Source organism: Citrus clementina, unplaced genomic scaffold, assembly GCF_000493195.1.
Source record: "Citrus clementina cultivar Clemenules unplaced genomic scaffold, Citrus_clementina_v1.0 scaffold_3, whole genome shotgun sequence".
NCBI lineage: Eukaryota > Viridiplantae > Streptophyta > Magnoliopsida > Sapindales > Rutaceae > Citrus > Citrus x clementina.
In genome coordinates this window covers 46,364,175-46,381,899 of record NW_006262339.1, presented here as the reverse complement: position 1 = coordinate 46,381,899, position 17,725 = coordinate 46,364,175, and the positions used below count along the sequence as shown (strand labels likewise).

The 17,725-nt window shown below is 34.0% G+C and overlaps 5 protein-coding genes across 5 annotated transcripts; 4 read left to right on the top strand and 1 right to left on the bottom strand.

The window, feature by feature from the left end:
* Nucleotides 1–1,219: 1,219 nt before the first annotated feature.
* Nucleotides 1,220–2,466, top strand: LOC18050084 (universal stress protein PHOS34). The gene is made up of 4 exons (XM_006444418.2): nucleotides 1,220–1,587; nucleotides 1,733–1,842; nucleotides 1,934–2,052; nucleotides 2,153–2,466. The coding sequence occupies exons 1-4, from the start codon at nucleotides 1,419–1,421 to the stop codon at nucleotides 2,235–2,237; spliced, it is 483 nt and encodes a 160-aa protein (XP_006444481.1). The 5' UTR covers nucleotides 1,220–1,418; the 3' UTR covers nucleotides 2,238–2,466.
* A 941-nt stretch (nucleotides 2,467–3,407) lies between these two features.
* Nucleotides 3,408–4,184, bottom strand: LOC18050082 (60S ribosomal protein L29-1). The gene is made up of 3 exons (XM_006444414.2): nucleotides 4,036–4,184; nucleotides 3,819–3,924; nucleotides 3,408–3,736 (listed from the first exon to the last, which is right to left on the bottom strand). The coding sequence occupies exons 2-3, from the start codon at nucleotides 3,918–3,920 to the stop codon at nucleotides 3,656–3,658; spliced, it is 183 nt and encodes a 60-aa protein (XP_006444477.1). The 5' UTR covers nucleotides 3,921–3,924; nucleotides 4,036–4,184; the 3' UTR covers nucleotides 3,408–3,655.
* Nucleotides 4,185–6,872: 2,688 nt separating this feature from the next.
* On the top strand, nucleotides 6,873–10,062 carry LOC18050081 (GTP-binding protein SAR1A). The gene is made up of 3 exons (XM_006444412.2): nucleotides 6,873–7,188; nucleotides 7,610–7,741; nucleotides 9,393–10,062. The coding sequence occupies exons 1-3, from the start codon at nucleotides 7,060–7,062 to the stop codon at nucleotides 9,711–9,713; spliced, it is 582 nt and encodes a 193-aa protein (XP_006444475.1). The 5' UTR covers nucleotides 6,873–7,059; the 3' UTR covers nucleotides 9,714–10,062.
* A 1,430-nt stretch (nucleotides 10,063–11,492) lies between these two features.
* Nucleotides 11,493–12,402, top strand: LOC18050080. The gene has a single exon (XM_006444409.2). It carries the CDS (start codon nucleotides 11,727–11,729, stop codon nucleotides 12,270–12,272), a length of 546 nt encoding a protein of 181 aa, XP_006444472.1. The 5' UTR covers nucleotides 11,493–11,726; the 3' UTR covers nucleotides 12,273–12,402.
* A 2,885-nt stretch (nucleotides 12,403–15,287) lies between these two features.
* Nucleotides 15,288–16,036, top strand: LOC18050079. The gene has a single exon (XM_024189347.1). It carries the CDS (start codon nucleotides 15,422–15,424, stop codon nucleotides 16,016–16,018), a length of 597 nt encoding a protein of 198 aa, XP_024045115.1. The 5' UTR covers nucleotides 15,288–15,421; the 3' UTR covers nucleotides 16,019–16,036.
* The last annotated feature ends 1,689 nt before the right edge of the window (nucleotides 16,037–17,725 follow it).

The window sequence follows — 17,725 nt, the reverse complement described above, 5'->3', positions numbered from 1 at the left end:
GCCCATGGCCCTTTCTTTCACTTTTTTATAAACTATTTTATCGGCCCAAAAGCTCACCTTTGATGAGATTGAGTCTGGCCAAGGGCCCACGCTTGTACCAAGAAGTTAGGTTCGAATTTCCTTAGAAAGAGTCTTTCGTCAGTCCCGTTCGTTGTTCGACGACATGTCATCAATCAACAAATGGTTCTGATTCCGGGATCTTTTTAGAGATAAAATATTGGGCATCACCTACAATTAAATAAATAAATGCTTGGCCTAAAAAGACTGAAACTATAGATATCATTCGGCAACTCTTAATTAATTGCTTAATCGCAATTGAAGTTTCAATTGAGGATAGGTCTAATATTGTATCGACTCAAACATTACATTACAACTACTGAAGAACCTGTAATGATGTAACATAGGAGCCAACATATGGTAGACCATTCCTTCCAAATCTTTTTTTTTTTTAATGGATTCGAAGATGGGACGCTTTTCTAACAGCTAAGGTAATGGAGAGCACGGCCACAAACTTTTCCTTAACATTGGATTGGCAACCAAATTGGACGATTAGTACTTTATTTTACAAGGGTTTGATCAGATTCAAAGCATCTAATAATATCATTAACGACCCCTTAAGAACGTATGGAGGGAGTAGAATACATCATGGAAAGCAGCGGATTCAAGAAATGTTCAAAGGAAGCAGGGTGTCTTCTGGTTATTTGCCAAATGGATTAGCTTATGAATGTAACATGTTTGGTATCCAAGCCTCCACTTGAGTCTTGAGATATTTGGGCACTGGTCCCTCACCAGATGTAGACCACAAAGGATAAGAAGAAAAACGGGCGGCGACTTTTGTGTGATCAATAATTGGAGGAGATATTTTCAGTTATCAAGTCCGCCTAATTGATTTTTCCCCCCTTTTTTTTTTTTTTTTAATGTCTGCGGGAAAAAGGTTGCAATAATATCTTTATCGCGTTGACAGGCTTGACTGTAACTTTTAGGCTGGTTGTTCTATTTCTATATTTTTATTTTATATTAATGTTATCGTCCAATTGAAAAAAAAAAAAAAAGATGAATGATACGAAGTTATGAACTCGCATATTTTTTTTAAATCATATAAAAAAAATTATTTATTCATTAAAAAACTAAAACATAATAATCTGTTTTTAGCTAAATTTACACTTCGTCAATGGTCATCACAAAAAGAAAACCACGGACAACGGACAATAATCTTAATTTGAAATGAAAGCCCACAGAACTCAAAACCACATGAAGCAGCCCTTATAAATCTCTTCTTTTTGTTCATTTATCTACAACATCTTGAGGCCATAGAATTTCTCAAGAACCATACATTATTATATATACCTATAGCAAGCTGCGAGCCGAAAGGCCAAAAAACCCATTGAAAGTTGATTAACAGCGCACGAGTTCCGAAGATGAACACGAACGAGCGCAGAGTTGTGGTAGCAGTGGACGAGAGTGAAGAGAGCATGCATGCACTTTCATGGTGTCTCAACAACCTATTTTCTCCTGATACCAACAACACCCTTGTCCTCCTCTACGTTAAACCTCCTCTACCGGTCCACTCCTCCTTTGATGCCGCAGGTCAGAACTGCCACTTTCTCCGTAGTATTTGTCCTCTCCAGACCTTGGACCTTTCTATGTTTTACTGCTGTTTTATTTTATTAGATATTATTTGTTCATGAGTCATGATGACATCCCATTCAACTAAACACCCTTCATCTCGCAGGATATATATTCTCAAATGATGTCATCAAGGCCGTCGAGAAATACGCTAGTGAGTCCGTGAATTCGGTGATGAATCGAGCTGAGGCTGTGTACAGGAACTTCCAAAACAATGTAAGCCTCTGCTTATTTATCATCAACACCCCTGTATTGTTTCCTTTTCTCAGTTTGTTACGGATGATTTTTTTTTTTTTCCTTTTTACAGATACATGTAAAGAGAGTAGTGGGATGTGGCGATGCCAAGGATGTAATATGTGGTACTGTGGAGAAACTGGAAGCTGACACTTTGGTGATGGGAAGCCACGGTTATGGTTTCATCAAGAGGTACAAGCAATTGATACTAGCTGCTTTATCCTTTCAATTTTTGCCTAATTCACAGCCAAGCCGATTGTTTGGAGATTTAATTCTTTTCCAAATTTTACAGGGCTCTCTTAGGAAGCGTGAGTGATTATTGTGCTAAGCACGTTAAGTGTCCTGTTGTGATTGTGAAGCATCCAGAGGAGAATTGAGTTCAACAATCCATGATTCTACAACCTTCAGCAAGCATGTCTAGTGTACATGACAATCAGACTCTCATAAACAAGTCAGTCACAGGGATCCATTTACACAATGCTTGAAAATAATACAATGATTCTGTATTTTGTTGTTCTGGTCTGAATCCCGGGTAAACAAAATTCATAATGTTCCAGGTTGTTATTGATATCTTCTCCAGCAGATAAGGAGTCATTTTGTCATCTATTGCATCTCCTCAAGATAACTTGCCAAGTTTACATCTTCTACATTTAACAAAGGACAACGGCAAACAAATGTGCCTAACAAAAGAAAACAAAGAATCCATGCAACTAAACACAAGTGCCTAGAACTATAACTAAAGGGCCTCTCTGAATCAACAATAAAGGAAACATTATGCACTGCACAACCTAAGCTTCTTCAAATGCACTTCACTAATCAACAATGGAATCTCCCAAAATAATATTACTTGGCACCTTTAAGGAGGATTTGATTCCAGCACTTTGTAGGGTAAAAGGCAAGTTGGTTCAAGTAAAGAAAACTACCAGCACATTCTAGCAACATCACCTAATTGTCCCGGGAGACAACCTCCCAAGACTTTTGCCAAATCAAGAAAATGAAGTGTCTGGTCATACCCCTCTAAAGTTGGTATCCCATGGTCTAGAACTATTTAATCCTTGAAATAAAATCTATTTACTTCAATGGTTATATAGTAAATTTTGCAACGACGAGCTGAATAAGGTTCAGGAAAATTTTAAGTATACATTTGTTTATAAACAAGTTTCTGACATAAATTTTTCCACAAATGCTAACTTGATTGTAAAGACCTATCAAGCGATTAACTCTTAAATGAAACAAACTAATACTAAAATACAACACAACACTTCATTTATGGAAAACCAATGCAAATGAAAGCCAGAACAGTTGTTACATGGCCATAGCAAACGACCTCTACAAAATATGACTGCATAACCAAATTAAACACAGGAAGGAAACCATTGGATGCCAGATTTACTGTAATAAGAACTACTTAAAACGGCAGAACCAATATAAAATTTTCATTCTTAAAAAACTACAACGCGTTAGAAAACAACATTCAACATTCACAGGGAAGAGCAGCATGAAACTCTAGTTCATTTGCACACACAGAATCATTCATATCAGAAACAAACCCAGCAAATACCTCATCCATAGTGAATTGAAGCCTAAAAAAAAATGCAAACTCCAGCTTGATATCAAAGAAGGCTATAAGGCACTACATTCCTAGACAATTGTTATAAAGAGCAAACAACTAATATAACCTAAGGTACGAAATCATATTTAGTTCGCAATACAACCAAAATTGTATTTCATAACAAAAGCAGACTAAACAAGCAGCTTTCGTAAAATAAAAATAATAGACACTTGGCTTTAACGTTTATTCCTCCTCAGCGGATCCGCCGTTACTCTTGTTATGCTTCCTTGCGTACCTCTGATTCCTCAGAAACTTAGGATCCATCTACATTACGAACAATGATTAAATGAACAAAGATACCATTCACAGAGACTTAATAAAGGAAATACGAAGATATTATACAGACCCCTTTGGTTGAAGTGTGTCTGTGCTTCTTGGGTTTCTTGATTCCATTCTTGTGGGCTTTGTAAGACTGGTTATGGGCAGTGTGATTCTTCGACTTGGCCATCTTTCTGAAATTGAGCAATCAAAAGTTAATTTAAAACACAGTTATAGATAAATAATTTGAGTATACAAGCAAGCTGATTTCGATATTATCTAGGGAACTGCAGAAAGCCACGGACCAAAAGGATCGGTTTGGGATGAGCAACTGAGGATAGCAGGGTTATGGCCGGCAAAGACAAGCGAGGAAGAATTAACGCTGCTGTTAGGTTTAGGGTTTTGGGACGAATCAGGGATGGTTTTAATTTACTGTTAGGTACCTCAAATACTGTTAATTTTAGTTTTTGCCCAATGGTGATCTGTTTTATTTTTTTTTTTCAAATACATTTTTTACACCGTAGATTTACTCATATTAATAGGACTAACTTAAATCATTTTAAAAAAAATTAGTAAATACTGCATTCATTCCATTTTCAACCCAATTCTTCGATTTTGTTCTTTAGCAATGGAGCTAAACTTTTGACTTTTAATTAATCTAAATCACTTATATTATTATAAAACAATTCAAATTTTTATTATCATATCATGTCATATATATAAAGATATAAAACTGGGAGTACAAAAGCTGATGTGCCATCAACATTCCTTATTTTTTTATATTCTCTATTATCTAAAATATTTAAAATATCGGTGGATATTCTTTGTACATGTCTCTTCCTCTTTCTATTTAAATCGAACAATATATAACCATTAATAATAATTAATTATAAGTCTTTTAAAACATTCATTTATTTTATTATGCTAGCAATTAAACTTTAGTGACTTAAAATACATCAATTAATTAACATAGGAAGAGAGGTTCTTTCATCTTCCTTCAATAATGCCATTAAGGCCTAAGTTTAATTTTAATAATTTTAATGTCTCTTCCTCTTTCTATTTATTTAAATCCAATAATATGTAACCATTAATAATAATTAATTATAAGTCTTTTGAAACATTCATTTATTTTATTATGCTAGCAATTAAACTTTAGTGGCTTAAAATACATCAATTAATTAACATAAGAAGATAGGTTCTTTCATCTTCCCTCAATAATGCCACTAGGGTCTAAATTTAATTTTAATAATTATAATGTCTCTTCCTCTTTTATTTAAATCCAATAATATGTAACCATTAATAATAATTAATTATAGATCTTTTGAAACATTCATTTATTTTATTATACTAGCAATTAAATTTTAGTGGCTTAAAATACATCAATTAATTAACATAGAAATAGAGGTTCTTTCATCTTCCCTCAACAATGCCACTATGACCTAATTTTAATGTCATAATCTTATATTTAATTATGCAACCTTTTATTTAGTGTTTTTTGCCTTCTTTAAATTTTATTATGTTAGCAATTAAATTTTAGTGGCTTAAAATACATTAATTAATTAACATAGGAAGAGAGGTTTTTTCATCTTCCCTCAACAATGCCACTAGGTTCTAATTCTTCTTATTCTAAATTTAAGTTTCATTTGCTTGTTATCATCAGCAACACAAGTCGATTATGATGCAACTGCCATTATAATTAATTGAGAACGACGAGTTATCTTCTCTGGTGCAATTTACTATATCCTCGCAGCACTCCACAAGTACTGCATGCAAATAATTAATTTAAAATTTCTCAAATCGCTTGCACTTTCACATTTTCTTCTTCTTTTAACAAAAAAAAAAAATGCTACTTTGCTGCAAAAATATTATCTTAATTTTTTTTGTTCCTAACAAGCCAAACATGATCTCACGTTCAAAACAGTGTGCTTTCATGTTTAGGAAAAATTATGTGCAATATTTTTAGATCAAATAACATTGTTATTCTTTAAATATGCAAATTTTGATATGATTTATTTCTATATGCGTTATATTTGTGCAGATGTGGCCAGATCTTATACAGAAGGCAAAAGATAGAGGGCTCGATGCAATTGAAACTTAAATTTTTTGGAATGCTCATGAGCCTTAGCGTCGCCAAGTGCCAATTATTATTATTATTATTATTATTACGTGCGATATTTATTATTATTGAAATAAACATACAAAATTAACTTGTTTAATCTTCCTTTTGAGAAGAGATCAATACGATTTCTCAAGAAATTTAGATTTCATCAAATTTTTAATTTTTAATTTTTAATTTAATATTTTTAAAACCGAGCGAAGCGTGGATCTATTTACTAGTTACCATATATTTTTATGGTCTTATGATAGGAGGTGAACATTTGTATGCAATTCGAATGGACACAAGTGATGCCATTAGACCACAAGGACTAGTGCCCATAATTTATTAAGAATCGCACAAGAAACATTCTTTCGATTACACCATCACATTATGTGACATTTCTTAAGTGTAAGGAAAAATAAAATAATTCATTCATTTTGACCTTATGGAAAACTATCTTCTACTTAAATTAAACATCATATGTCATATTGTTATAGTTGAATTTTAAAATAAAGTTTTGGTACGACCATCATTACTCTTTTTTTAATTATTATCATTGTAAATAAATAAAAAAAACGTAGTGTGTAAACTAAGTGATATAAGGTCTTTCAAAAAGAAAACTATATCATTTTTTCAATATATATAATACAATAAATGTACGATTAAAGTTCAACACAATTTAACTCAACATACCGAAACACAAAATATAAATTAAAGCTTAGCAGAGAAAACAAACTCCCGCAATTATACGAGAGATTGAAACTCTCCATGTTTAACTAAAGAGAGAATCTGTGTCGATCAACCATACCAAGAAATTACCGGCAACTATATCGTTATTACAATGTCATTTGTGGACATTTATTTTAAAAAAAAAACAAAAGTCAAACATCGGACCTAATTTTCAATCCCGCAAAGGGTCAAACATTGGGCGTTGTATTATATTAAAATGTTTTGACAGAAACGACATCGTAAGACGAGCACAAAAATGAAAAGGGGGGCCCGGCCCAGCAGCAAGCGAGATCCGCCTCATGAAAGAAAATGTCGATTAAGCCACGACAAAACAAGCAGTCCCTGGTTGATTACGTTCGCCCACTGAACTTGCTCATCTTAGGGTCAGTATCAAATCGAAACAGAGGCCTTGAATTGGACGATCTGATTCGTTCTCAGCCTTAGATCGTCGTAAATTCAAGCTCGATCCGTTTTCGTTTCTAATTTGTCTACCGATAAAGCCATGTTTCTCCTCGACTGGTTCTACGGCGTGCTGGCCTCCCTCGGTCTTTGGCAGAAAGAGGCCAAGATCTTGTTTTTAGGGCTTGATAATGCTGGAAAAACAACGTTGCTTCACATGTTGAAAGATGAGGTTCATTTTCTTCCCCTTGTTATTGTTTATTTATGGGTGATCTTGTCTCTTGATCAATTAAGTTATATTTTAGTTTGCTGAGAATTGGTCGGTGACTGAAAGTTGAAACTTGGATCTTGATTTGGAAAATTAGAAATCGCCGTTTAACTGAGTTGTATTTGAGTAATCTTATTAACCATATGGAATATAGCTTTTCATTTTCTTGATTGATTTGAATTTTTCATTTTTCTGAATTGAAAACGACATATTCCTGTCTTGGTCCCTGACTGGTTCCCGCGGAAAACAATCGAGGGCAGAAGAAATCTGAATAATCTTGTGTAATGGAAGAATTGGAATTTGAAATAAAGTCTATGATTTGCTTTCCACGAACACAAGTACTTTTCCATTTTGTTGCAATAACTCTTTCTTGAATGGACTTCAGAGATTGGTTCAACATCAGCCAACACAGTATCCCACATCGGAAGAGCTTAGTATTGGGAAAATTAAGTTCAAGGCGTTTGATTTGGGAGGCCATCAGATTGCTAGGAGAGTCTGGAAGGATTACTATGCGAAGGTGAGTTGTGTTTGGGACTCAAGTTAGTTTCGTTTTTTTTTAATTTATTTTTTTATGTCTCAATATCTAGTTCTCTTTGCATGTCACAAACTTTGATTCCCTTAGTCACTATTAACTGTTTGATGATTGTTTGCCTATTGGATTAATTTTTAATGTATTCAGCTCCTTCAGCTGCATAGTTATGTTCATTGGTTTCATAAAATGTAGTTTTATTGCCATTGTAATTGTGTAGCTGCTGATTGTTTCAAAGTGATTATTGATTGTAATCAGTGTTTTTACTTGTGTATGCATTTTTGTAGTCTGTTTCTTTTGACATTAAAAGTCTGTTTTATGTCAATAGAAAACAAGTTCTGGATATATGCTGGCTGTGATGTGTGATAAGTTTAAGTCTCACCTTTTACTTTCTGAGATTAACTGGACTTGCTTGCATACAAAGTAGGTTTTTATCATCTAAATTTGACATAATTCATTCTCTGTATTTATTTATTATGTTGTTTCATTATTGATCTAGGACTTTAGAGAATCTTCATTCTCTGTTGCATTATGTTATGTGATCAACTCTTGATATGTATTTCATTCCTATTTTATAGCAAAATCTTCTCATTCATGTTTCAGTCATAAGTTGTCCTATAAATTTTTTGGAAATAGACCTTCAATATTGACTCTTGGCATGGAAATTTATTTATGAATGATTAGCTACCTACATGAGGTTCTCAGATTTGGGATGAGGTTTATGTGGCCTTCTTTACCACATAGCATGGATTATATGATGCCCTTGCTTCCGTTGCTTCTTGATATGTATTTCATTCCTATTTTATAGCAAAATCTTCTCATTCATGTTTCAGTCATAAGTTGTCCTATAAATTTTTTGGAAATAGACCTTCAATATTGACTCTTGGCATGGAAATTTATTTATGAATGATTAGCTACCTACATGAGGTTCTCAGATTTGGGATGAGGTTTATGTGGCCTTCTTTACCACATAGCATGGATTATATGATGCCCTTGCTTCCGTTGCTTCATTGGCTTTTAACGAAGCTAGACCACATAACGAGTACAGGCCTTTGTCCTTGTTACTTGCTTTGCTTCCCTAGTATCTTCCATATGAGCATTCTTTATTTTTTCCTTTGCTTTCTTCTAACTATTTCAAGGGTAGTTATCGTACCATCTTTCCTGAAAAAAGAAATCGTATGTCATTCGACTTCTTTCTTATCTACTAATCTATATCATTGGTTCTTAGCTCTATGAAGGAGGTTTAGATGGTGTCAACAAAGTGCATTTATCCATGTACACTCTGCTGTTAATGCTATGATAGTTTATTAGAAGCTTAGTCAGATATTGTTCTTATTCGTGTCCTATCTAAAGCCAGTTATTGTTCATGTACTATCTAAAGCAATGCTGATACAGTGAGTCTTAGGTGGGTAAATTCAGTTCATGTTTGACTGAGATGTAATGAATGAAGCCAAGATATTTCTGGACTAATAGAACTGCTTGGCAGACCTTGATGGCTGAAGGTACTGCACCTCTAGATAATGCTTTAAAAGTTGCATGATTGTGTACTCTTCTAGATGACTGTGGTTTGAAGTTTAAAATGTTTTATTTGCATGGTTATTCATGATATGTATAATATGTGGTTTGCATTGTGTTACAGGTTGATGCTGTGGTATACCTAGTGGATGCCTATGACAAAGAGAGGTTTGCAGAATCAAAGAAAGAACTGGATGCACTCCTTTCTGATGAGGCATTGGCCAATGTTCCTTTTCTTGTGTTAGGAAACAAGATTGACATCCCTTATGCTGCTTCTGAGGAAGAGTTGCGTTACCACCTTGGCCTATCAAATTTCACCACTGGGAAGGGGAAGGTTAATCTAGCGGACTCAAATGTCCGTCCACTGGAGGTGTTTATGTGTAGCATAGTTCGCAAAATGGGATATGGTGATGGTTTCAAATGGCTCTCTCAATACATTAAGTAGGGTAATGCTCAGGAAGTGTTATAGAAGTAATGCAGATTTCAAAATTTCACCCATGCCTACTACACCCTGTTTCACCAAAAAAAAATTGTGTTTATCTACTTGTTTGATCTTTTAGTCTGTTAGTGGGACTTGAACCAGAGGTACTGTGTTTTGAGTCTGTTTGGAAGGTGGTAGTTATGTTACTGCTCTGTAAAATTTACTTGTGGATAGCAGGTCATTATCTGGTATTGTAGTTTTGTCAAATTACTTGCACCTATTGTCATGTTCTGCTGTGGAGCAGATATTAGAATTATTATTTGTTATTATTTTGTTAAGGGTTAATTTCAAGTTCAAAACATCCCTTAAATTATTGTAAATCTTAAATTACCTTTCATATTTGTGAAAATATAAAATAAAAATAATTTTTTTTATCAAACCACTTTTATTTATTCGTTTGGAAGTATTTTAAAGATATTTTAAAGATTTTCATCTTATGCTGGATAATTTAGAATTTATAATTTTGCTAAACAACTTAGGATTGCGTTGTATTGTTAGGTTTAGAGCTCTTGTCATTTATCACTCCTCTCCAACAGCTTCGCTGTATGACTACTTCTCTTCTTCCAGCCAGTGTCAACACTTCTGGAGGTTCCAGCACGCAGACTACGTGGGTGGCAGCGGTGGATGCAATCCGTGCACTTATCAAGCAATGCGTTTACTGGATAAAGTTTTAGTACAGCAGAAGTCGGCAGAAGTCGGCAGCAACCCATGACCCATAATGCTATTTTGACTCGATAATGAAGCGAAAATGCTTTTGGCTTTTTGTTACACGTGTGATTAAATACTGAATCTTGCATTTGCACGACTTATGCTTTCAAAATTTTTAAGCCACTCATCCATCGTAAATTTGTTTTTTTAAATTTTAAAATGACTTATCTTTTCCTCGTGTGGCGCTGGCGCACTTTTCCTATCGTCCATCACAAAGAAGATCTCGCATGGAGTTGCTTTATGCTGCCTCCCAGTACTTGTTTGACCGGATGTAATTCCTACGTATTTCTTTCATTCATCTCCCATAAATTTTGAAATAAATAAATTTCAATTTCTAAGTATTTGAGGCCGGCCACGTACAAAATCAATTGGGCATGCTCTGATATTGCCTCGAAGTCACGTAGTGCAGAGTGAAGCCATTTTACAGTATGTGTTAAAAAAGGATAAAGATCATTTTCTGATCTGAGCTCTCATGATAGTGTATGGATAAGATTTAACTTTTTTATTAACTATTAATCACCCATATGTATTTTTACTCAAAAGGAAATCAGATCATGAAAGAATCCTAATCTTTTAAAAAAAACCCAACAAATAATAGTTTTCAAAAGAGAAAATATATAAATATAAATTTTTTAAAAATAATTTAAAATGTTATTAATAAAAAATTTAAAGATATTAAAATAAATTATAAATAATAATAATAATAGTAGTAGTTAACTTAATCTTAATTATTCTTAAATAGGAGAAATAATTTAAAATTCTAATAAAAACAAAATTACATTCAAATAAGTTTAATAAAAATAAATAAATCATAATAAAATACTAAATACTTCGACTTTTTACCAGTTCAACGCTAGGAAATTAGAAAAAGTTGCCATACATCGCCACCATCACACAAGACCTAGAGAAAAAACGAACACGCAGCGTCAGAAGCACGCCCAAAACAAGAAAATTAAGATCCGCGTTTTCAACACTCTTCTGGCCAAACTTATTATCCACAATTCCGTTCCACACTCTCTATTAGTACCTGTAGTCTTGACTCTTTCTGGGTACCCAGTCCCTGTCCACTCTCTCTCTCTCTCTCTATATATATATATATATATATATACACACACACGCACACAGAGAGGGCAGAGCACAATTAAACACCCAACACCCACAACAATCCATAAACAACAGCAGTCATCTAATATTCTCTCTTACTAGCCAGTTCTAGTTCTAGCAGAACAATCAAAAGATATATACTTAGAACTATATATAAAATATCGAATGGGGAACCACGCTTCAACTTCAAGTTGCTTTCTCAAGCACTCAAGCCCCAAAGCAAAACTCATCGACTGTAATGGAAACCTGAGGCAAGTCAAGGTCCCAATAACAGCTGCGGAGGTCATGCTTGAAGAAGAACCAGGCCACGTCATATCCCCGGTGGACGAGCTTCAAACAAATCAACGTATATCCGCCATGCGAGCTGAGGATGAACTTTTGGCGGGCAAAGTTTACTTGCTAGTTCGTCTCGGTAGGGTCAACGGCATGTTTACTCAAGAAGAGACTGCCATGATACACGCTGCTTGTGATAAGAAGCATAAAAGTTCGTTAAAGAGGAGGAGCAAGAGAACTGCCGCCAAAGTATTACCGGCTATGGCTGTGAATCATGACTCCAGCTCCACTACCGAAGAGAAAGAAAGTGATTATCGTGATGGTCATCATGTTACGCTTTCGGTCTGGGATGTTAATGATACTGGGTTTTCCGGTTACCGGTTTCGGAAGCATAGGCAACGCAGTCCCGTTTTAGAATCCATTTCTGAGGTTTACTGAAAGTACGTAGATTAATTTTTAGATGTTAGAACCATATTTATTTATTTTTTTGAATTTTCTTATTATCATAAATTCAAAATCACTGATGATATGGTAATTTAATTAAGCAAGATGTTCGATTAGATTCTGATATTAATTGTTCAATACGATTTACAACTGACTCTACAGCGAAAGAGCTCATCGGTCACTGAGAATGAACTGACTTTTGTAGTTGTTCATTTTAAATTTTTATTCAATTTTTAGAACCCTTTTTTTCGGTTAATGATGCCAATGATGTTCAATGTGTCCAGCAATCTTGCAATTGTTGGATGGTACAATAGTGGGGATCGGGATCGGGATCAGGATCAGGATCAGGATTTGCTCAGATGAAAATCCGATCAATCCTGATCCACAATAGTGGCAACACAATTTTTTTTTCTGATATATAATAATTTTTTCTCTGGAACATCTTATCTTGTGATTAATGAAGATAAGTTTTAACATTTCAAATGTTTGAACTTCCAAAAAAAAAATTGTTTAACAATCTATGTGGAACATATATTATTGATGTAAATAACATAACTCTTCTCATTCTCTATTTTTTAAGATATCTAAATTTAGCATAATGATTTAATTAGCGATATTGCTCATGTTGTAATTAACAATAGTGTTGTGTCACACCACATATTGTTTAGTTAATTTACAACCTCAAAATTATTCATATAATTTTACATATAACGTGTTCAATTGCTCATCAAATAATAAACAAAAGTTACTTGTTATATATTTTTAGGAAAATTATTATTTTACTACTAAAGTTTTACTGGCATATCATGTCAATACCAAGGTTTGCCGAAAAATACATTTTACTATAAAAGTTTTGCGCCGTTATCAATTCACTACCATTCCGTTAAGAAAAAGTTAATATTTAACGGAAATTAAGTTAAAAGTCAATTTTACCCCCAAGAGTTTGGTAGTAAAATGTTAATTCCCTTAAAAATTTGGTAGTAAAATGATAATTCCCCTAAAAATTTGGTAGTAAAATGATAATTTATCTATCAAATTAACAGACAATTTTACACTTGCAGCTAGAAATGTCTTTGATGCCCTTATGACATCAGTAAATTTTTAACGTTGTTAACAGAACGGTAGTGAATTGATAACGGCGCAAAACTTTGATAGTAAAATGCATTTTTCGGCAAACCTTGGTACTGATATGATATATCAGTAAAACTTTGGTAGTAAAATGATAATATCCCTATATTTTTATCTAACACTTTTCAGTAAGTGCTTAGTAGAAAAAATATTGTTTAATATAAGAAAATATAATTTAATAAGTAATATATGTACAAAAAGAAAATTATTGAAACGAATTAACAATTTTGTTGGGGCGGATGTAGCTAGAGCAAACAAAACTTAACACGATCCGATTACCCGACACAAATATGAAACAAATAAGTAGATATAGGTCGTCAAATTTGACACAACTATTAAATGGGTTGGATTCGGGTTGACACGATTTTTTTACGTGTCAGGTTAGGGTTAACATTCTTTACTCATTTATCCAACCAATAACACAATTTATATTTTAAATTAATTTCTAGGATTTTGTCATTAAAACTCAAGTATTAGATATGACTCTCTCTCTCTCTCTCTCTCTCTCTCTTTCTTTCTTTTTTTAGAAGGATGGACATATACACAATATTTTTTTTATAAAATTTTAAATAGATTTAGAACTTTAATAATGTAAAGGTGTAAAATATTGGTATAGTGAATATTTTATGATATTGAAATATTATATAATATAACATTATATTATATTATATTATATACATGTGTGTGTGTGTGTAAAATTAAAACTTTAATAGTGTAAATGTATAATATTTTAAAAAGTGTGTGTGTATATAACATGTGTTAAACACATAGACATTAAACAAGTTATTGAGTAACCAATTTATTTTTTGTGTTGAGTTTAAATCTTAATATTTTGATATAATTATTAAATATATCGTATTTGGGTCAATTTAAATTTCACATAACACAAACATGATTCGATATCTCGTTTTGCCAAGCCTAGTTGCAGCACTTAATCAGTGGATCCAAAACTGAAGCTGGCCATACTATATGCGATTGGGTTTAATAAAAGCTCACGGCCCATCTAACATTAAAATAAAAAAATGTACTTTCGCAATTTCGTTAACACACGCAACGATAATTAATGGAACCGTACACCTCGTCGCACCGGTGACTTGTGTCACCGTCACTTTTTCTTAATTGCTAACAAATTACAATTGATCCGATAATTTGATACCTACAGCTATTGTGTTGCTACGTTACGTATATCCACTACATTAATGGCTTTAAATTATAAACGTTACATCTCAAAACAAAGTAATAGTTACGCATGTCTAGATGTGATTGCCAGAGTCTAAGATCAAAAGTTCACGAATGTATTTTCACGTTGGAAAATGACATGCATATGACTTCTTTTTTTCTTTTTTCTTTTTTAAACCACCTGGCTACTGCATTGGGCCCGAAATATTTTTTTATTTTTATTTAAACCATTTGATTTTTTGTTATCGTTTTGAGCTTTGGCTAATTCGAATTTTGAGTGTAGTCATAATTAAAACTCTTTATCTCTTTTAAAAATGTGTTTACTGAGAGATCGAATCCAAAAGCTCTACCTACTTACTTAGCCTGGGTCGTCAATTGAGACACGACCGTTTGGTCGACATGCATATGATTTCAATAATTATAGTTTTATCCGAAAAGATAATACCTCAGGAGAAAGAGAAAATGTTGTTGTCGTTGGGCGGTCCACTCGAACTCGCTTCATCATTCTAATTTTCTAATAGATTAGTTAGTTATATAGTTACGGTTCAACGGTTTTGTGCCTTCTCTTGAACGCTGCCGACAAAAGGCACTGTCCACCGTTGGATGAATTGATTAAAGCGGTCAAACATCAATGGCTAATAAAAATATAACAACTACATCTTAAAGCTATTATCAAATCCCTCGCAAGATGGAGCGGTTTAACAAACATCTCCTACACATTCTGTCGCACGCATACTTATAATAAGCCTGTTTGTTCCGTGACATCGATCTCCCACTCACTCAAATACTAATAATCTTTCATAATAATATACGTATCTAGAGTCTACTCTACTCGAATGGGGAACTACATCACATGCCGCCCGTCAACAGATGCAACGGGGAAAGTGATTCTATCGGACGGCAGGGTGCATGAGTTTGACAAGGCATTGACGGTGGCGGAGCTCATGCTGGAGCACCCGCAACAGGTTGTTGTGGAGCTGCGGTCAGCTGTTTCTGAGAAGAGGCCATGTCCGTTGCCGGCTGATAAGAAGCTGGAGATCAGGAAAGTTTACGCAATGCTTCCGATGAAGCGAGGGAAACCGGCTTCTCTGTCTTCGGATGAAGCCAGGCAAGTGCTTCTGAGTGCCAACGCGTTGTTGAGGTCACGCTGGTCTCCGTTCCTTCCCCTGTTTGCCAAGATGTGCCCTGCAATCGCCACCGCTGAGGGGCAAATCAAGTTTGTGCAAGTGCAGAAGACCAAGGAGGAGGAGAAGCCGCCGGCGGAGGTGAAGTTTGTAACGGAGGAGTTTTTCCCGGAATCTTCGGAGGGGATGCCGGAGTTTTTGAGCAGGCAGCTTTCGGGAAAAGGGTGGAAGCCTAGCTTGGATACTATTAAGGAGAAGAAGAAGGTCACTCCCTGGCTGTTTCATAAAGGTTTCATTGTATCTGATTAATCAATCTGACGATTATTAGCCCCCAATTCCAGCTAATTTTATCTCTTATAAATTGATCAAAATGTTTATGGTATAATTTACCTTAAGTTTAATTATCAAGGCGTACAAAATCGGTTGTTGAATTACGTTAGACTTTAGATTCAATTAAAGTCTAGAAAAATAGTACATAAAAGAGATTTCGTTAGGTTGACTAATTGGCTCATCTTGGGCAGATGAAGGCAGTATGATCCCGTGAGCTTATGGTAACAATTATCTCCAGTCTTAACACTCCTGAGGTTGATGTATGTCATTGATTCTTTCTGCAAATCCCTGTTAAAAAAAAAAAAGGGAATGGGGGAGTAGTGCTAGTTATTTAAAATTTTTATTAGAAATCACATCACATTTAGTGAAATAATGTAATTAGTTTATTTAAAATTTATAAAAAATTATTAACCGCCTGAGGAATAATATATTATATATTGTATTATTTAAAATTAAAATTAAAAATAAAATTTTACTATGTTTATCATTATTAAACTAAGAAAATGGAAACGAAATATTTAGAATAATGCCAACTCACTGAGATAACAAAGAAAATGCTAAAAAGAATTTAAGGGGAAAACGAAAAGAAAAGTTTTAAAGGCCTGGGGATGCACATTAAGTGCCACTTAATTTTGGGTTGCCCATGTACGGAGCCCATGATTCAGTTTGGAAAACAACTGCCACGTTAACTAACTCATGGAGCCATTCATCGCTAGAACTGACTGGGCGGGATGATATCAAAAGGAGACGAATATAAACAAAACTAGCTTAAAGCTGATTTTGGAAAAATTTTATACTCAATTTTTAGTGACATTCATAGTCGATAAAAAAAATATAATAAACGTTTATAACATAAGACATAGAAGCAATGAGAATAAGAAAAAAAAAAAAAAAAGCAACGTCATTTTACTGCACAAGTACGGTATAGCATAGAGTGAAAAGATTCACTTTCAACTTTGTCCATATGAATATCTTTACTTTATATATATATCTATATAGATGTGCTCGACTATTAAGAGACCATTATTTTTTAGATTTAACTGTACTGTTCGAGCGACTCAATTAAATGTCTAGGATATATCAAACTTAAAAATAAAAATTTTATACAATTCACAATTTTTTTAGATAATAACTTATAAATAGTCGAGCATACCATTTCAGTATGTTGAGAGGGCACCAGATCTTATAAAAGGCTTTCACCGTTTGGTTTGGTGGCACTTGTCTTAAACTCAAAGTTAATACAACCATTCCGATTCATAAGAATTTGATTTTTTTGATATGATGCAAAGTCGCTAGCAATTTCAGAAATAAAATAAGAGTTTTGAAGTGGTAGGGTAGCCGAAGGCAAAGGAAATTGCTTCATTTGATGGAAATCTTCTCTCTTGATGTCAAAAGCTATAATTGAGAACACAATCATATATCCAAGATGTTTCAACTCCATCGAAATAATATCTGGTCCACAGCTTCCATGATTAGGATTAGGTACATCTTCTGGTACATCTATCGCTATCGCTCATAATTACACAGTTACCATTGTTCTTCGATTTCATTATCATATTAACAACTTCTCCCCCACTAGTGGGGAGTCTCATCGACCAAAACATTTCATGTCTTTCGTCACCAAACACTTCTCCCTGACTCCATTGATACATTTAAAAACCTGGTCCCCGATGATACCCAAAATTC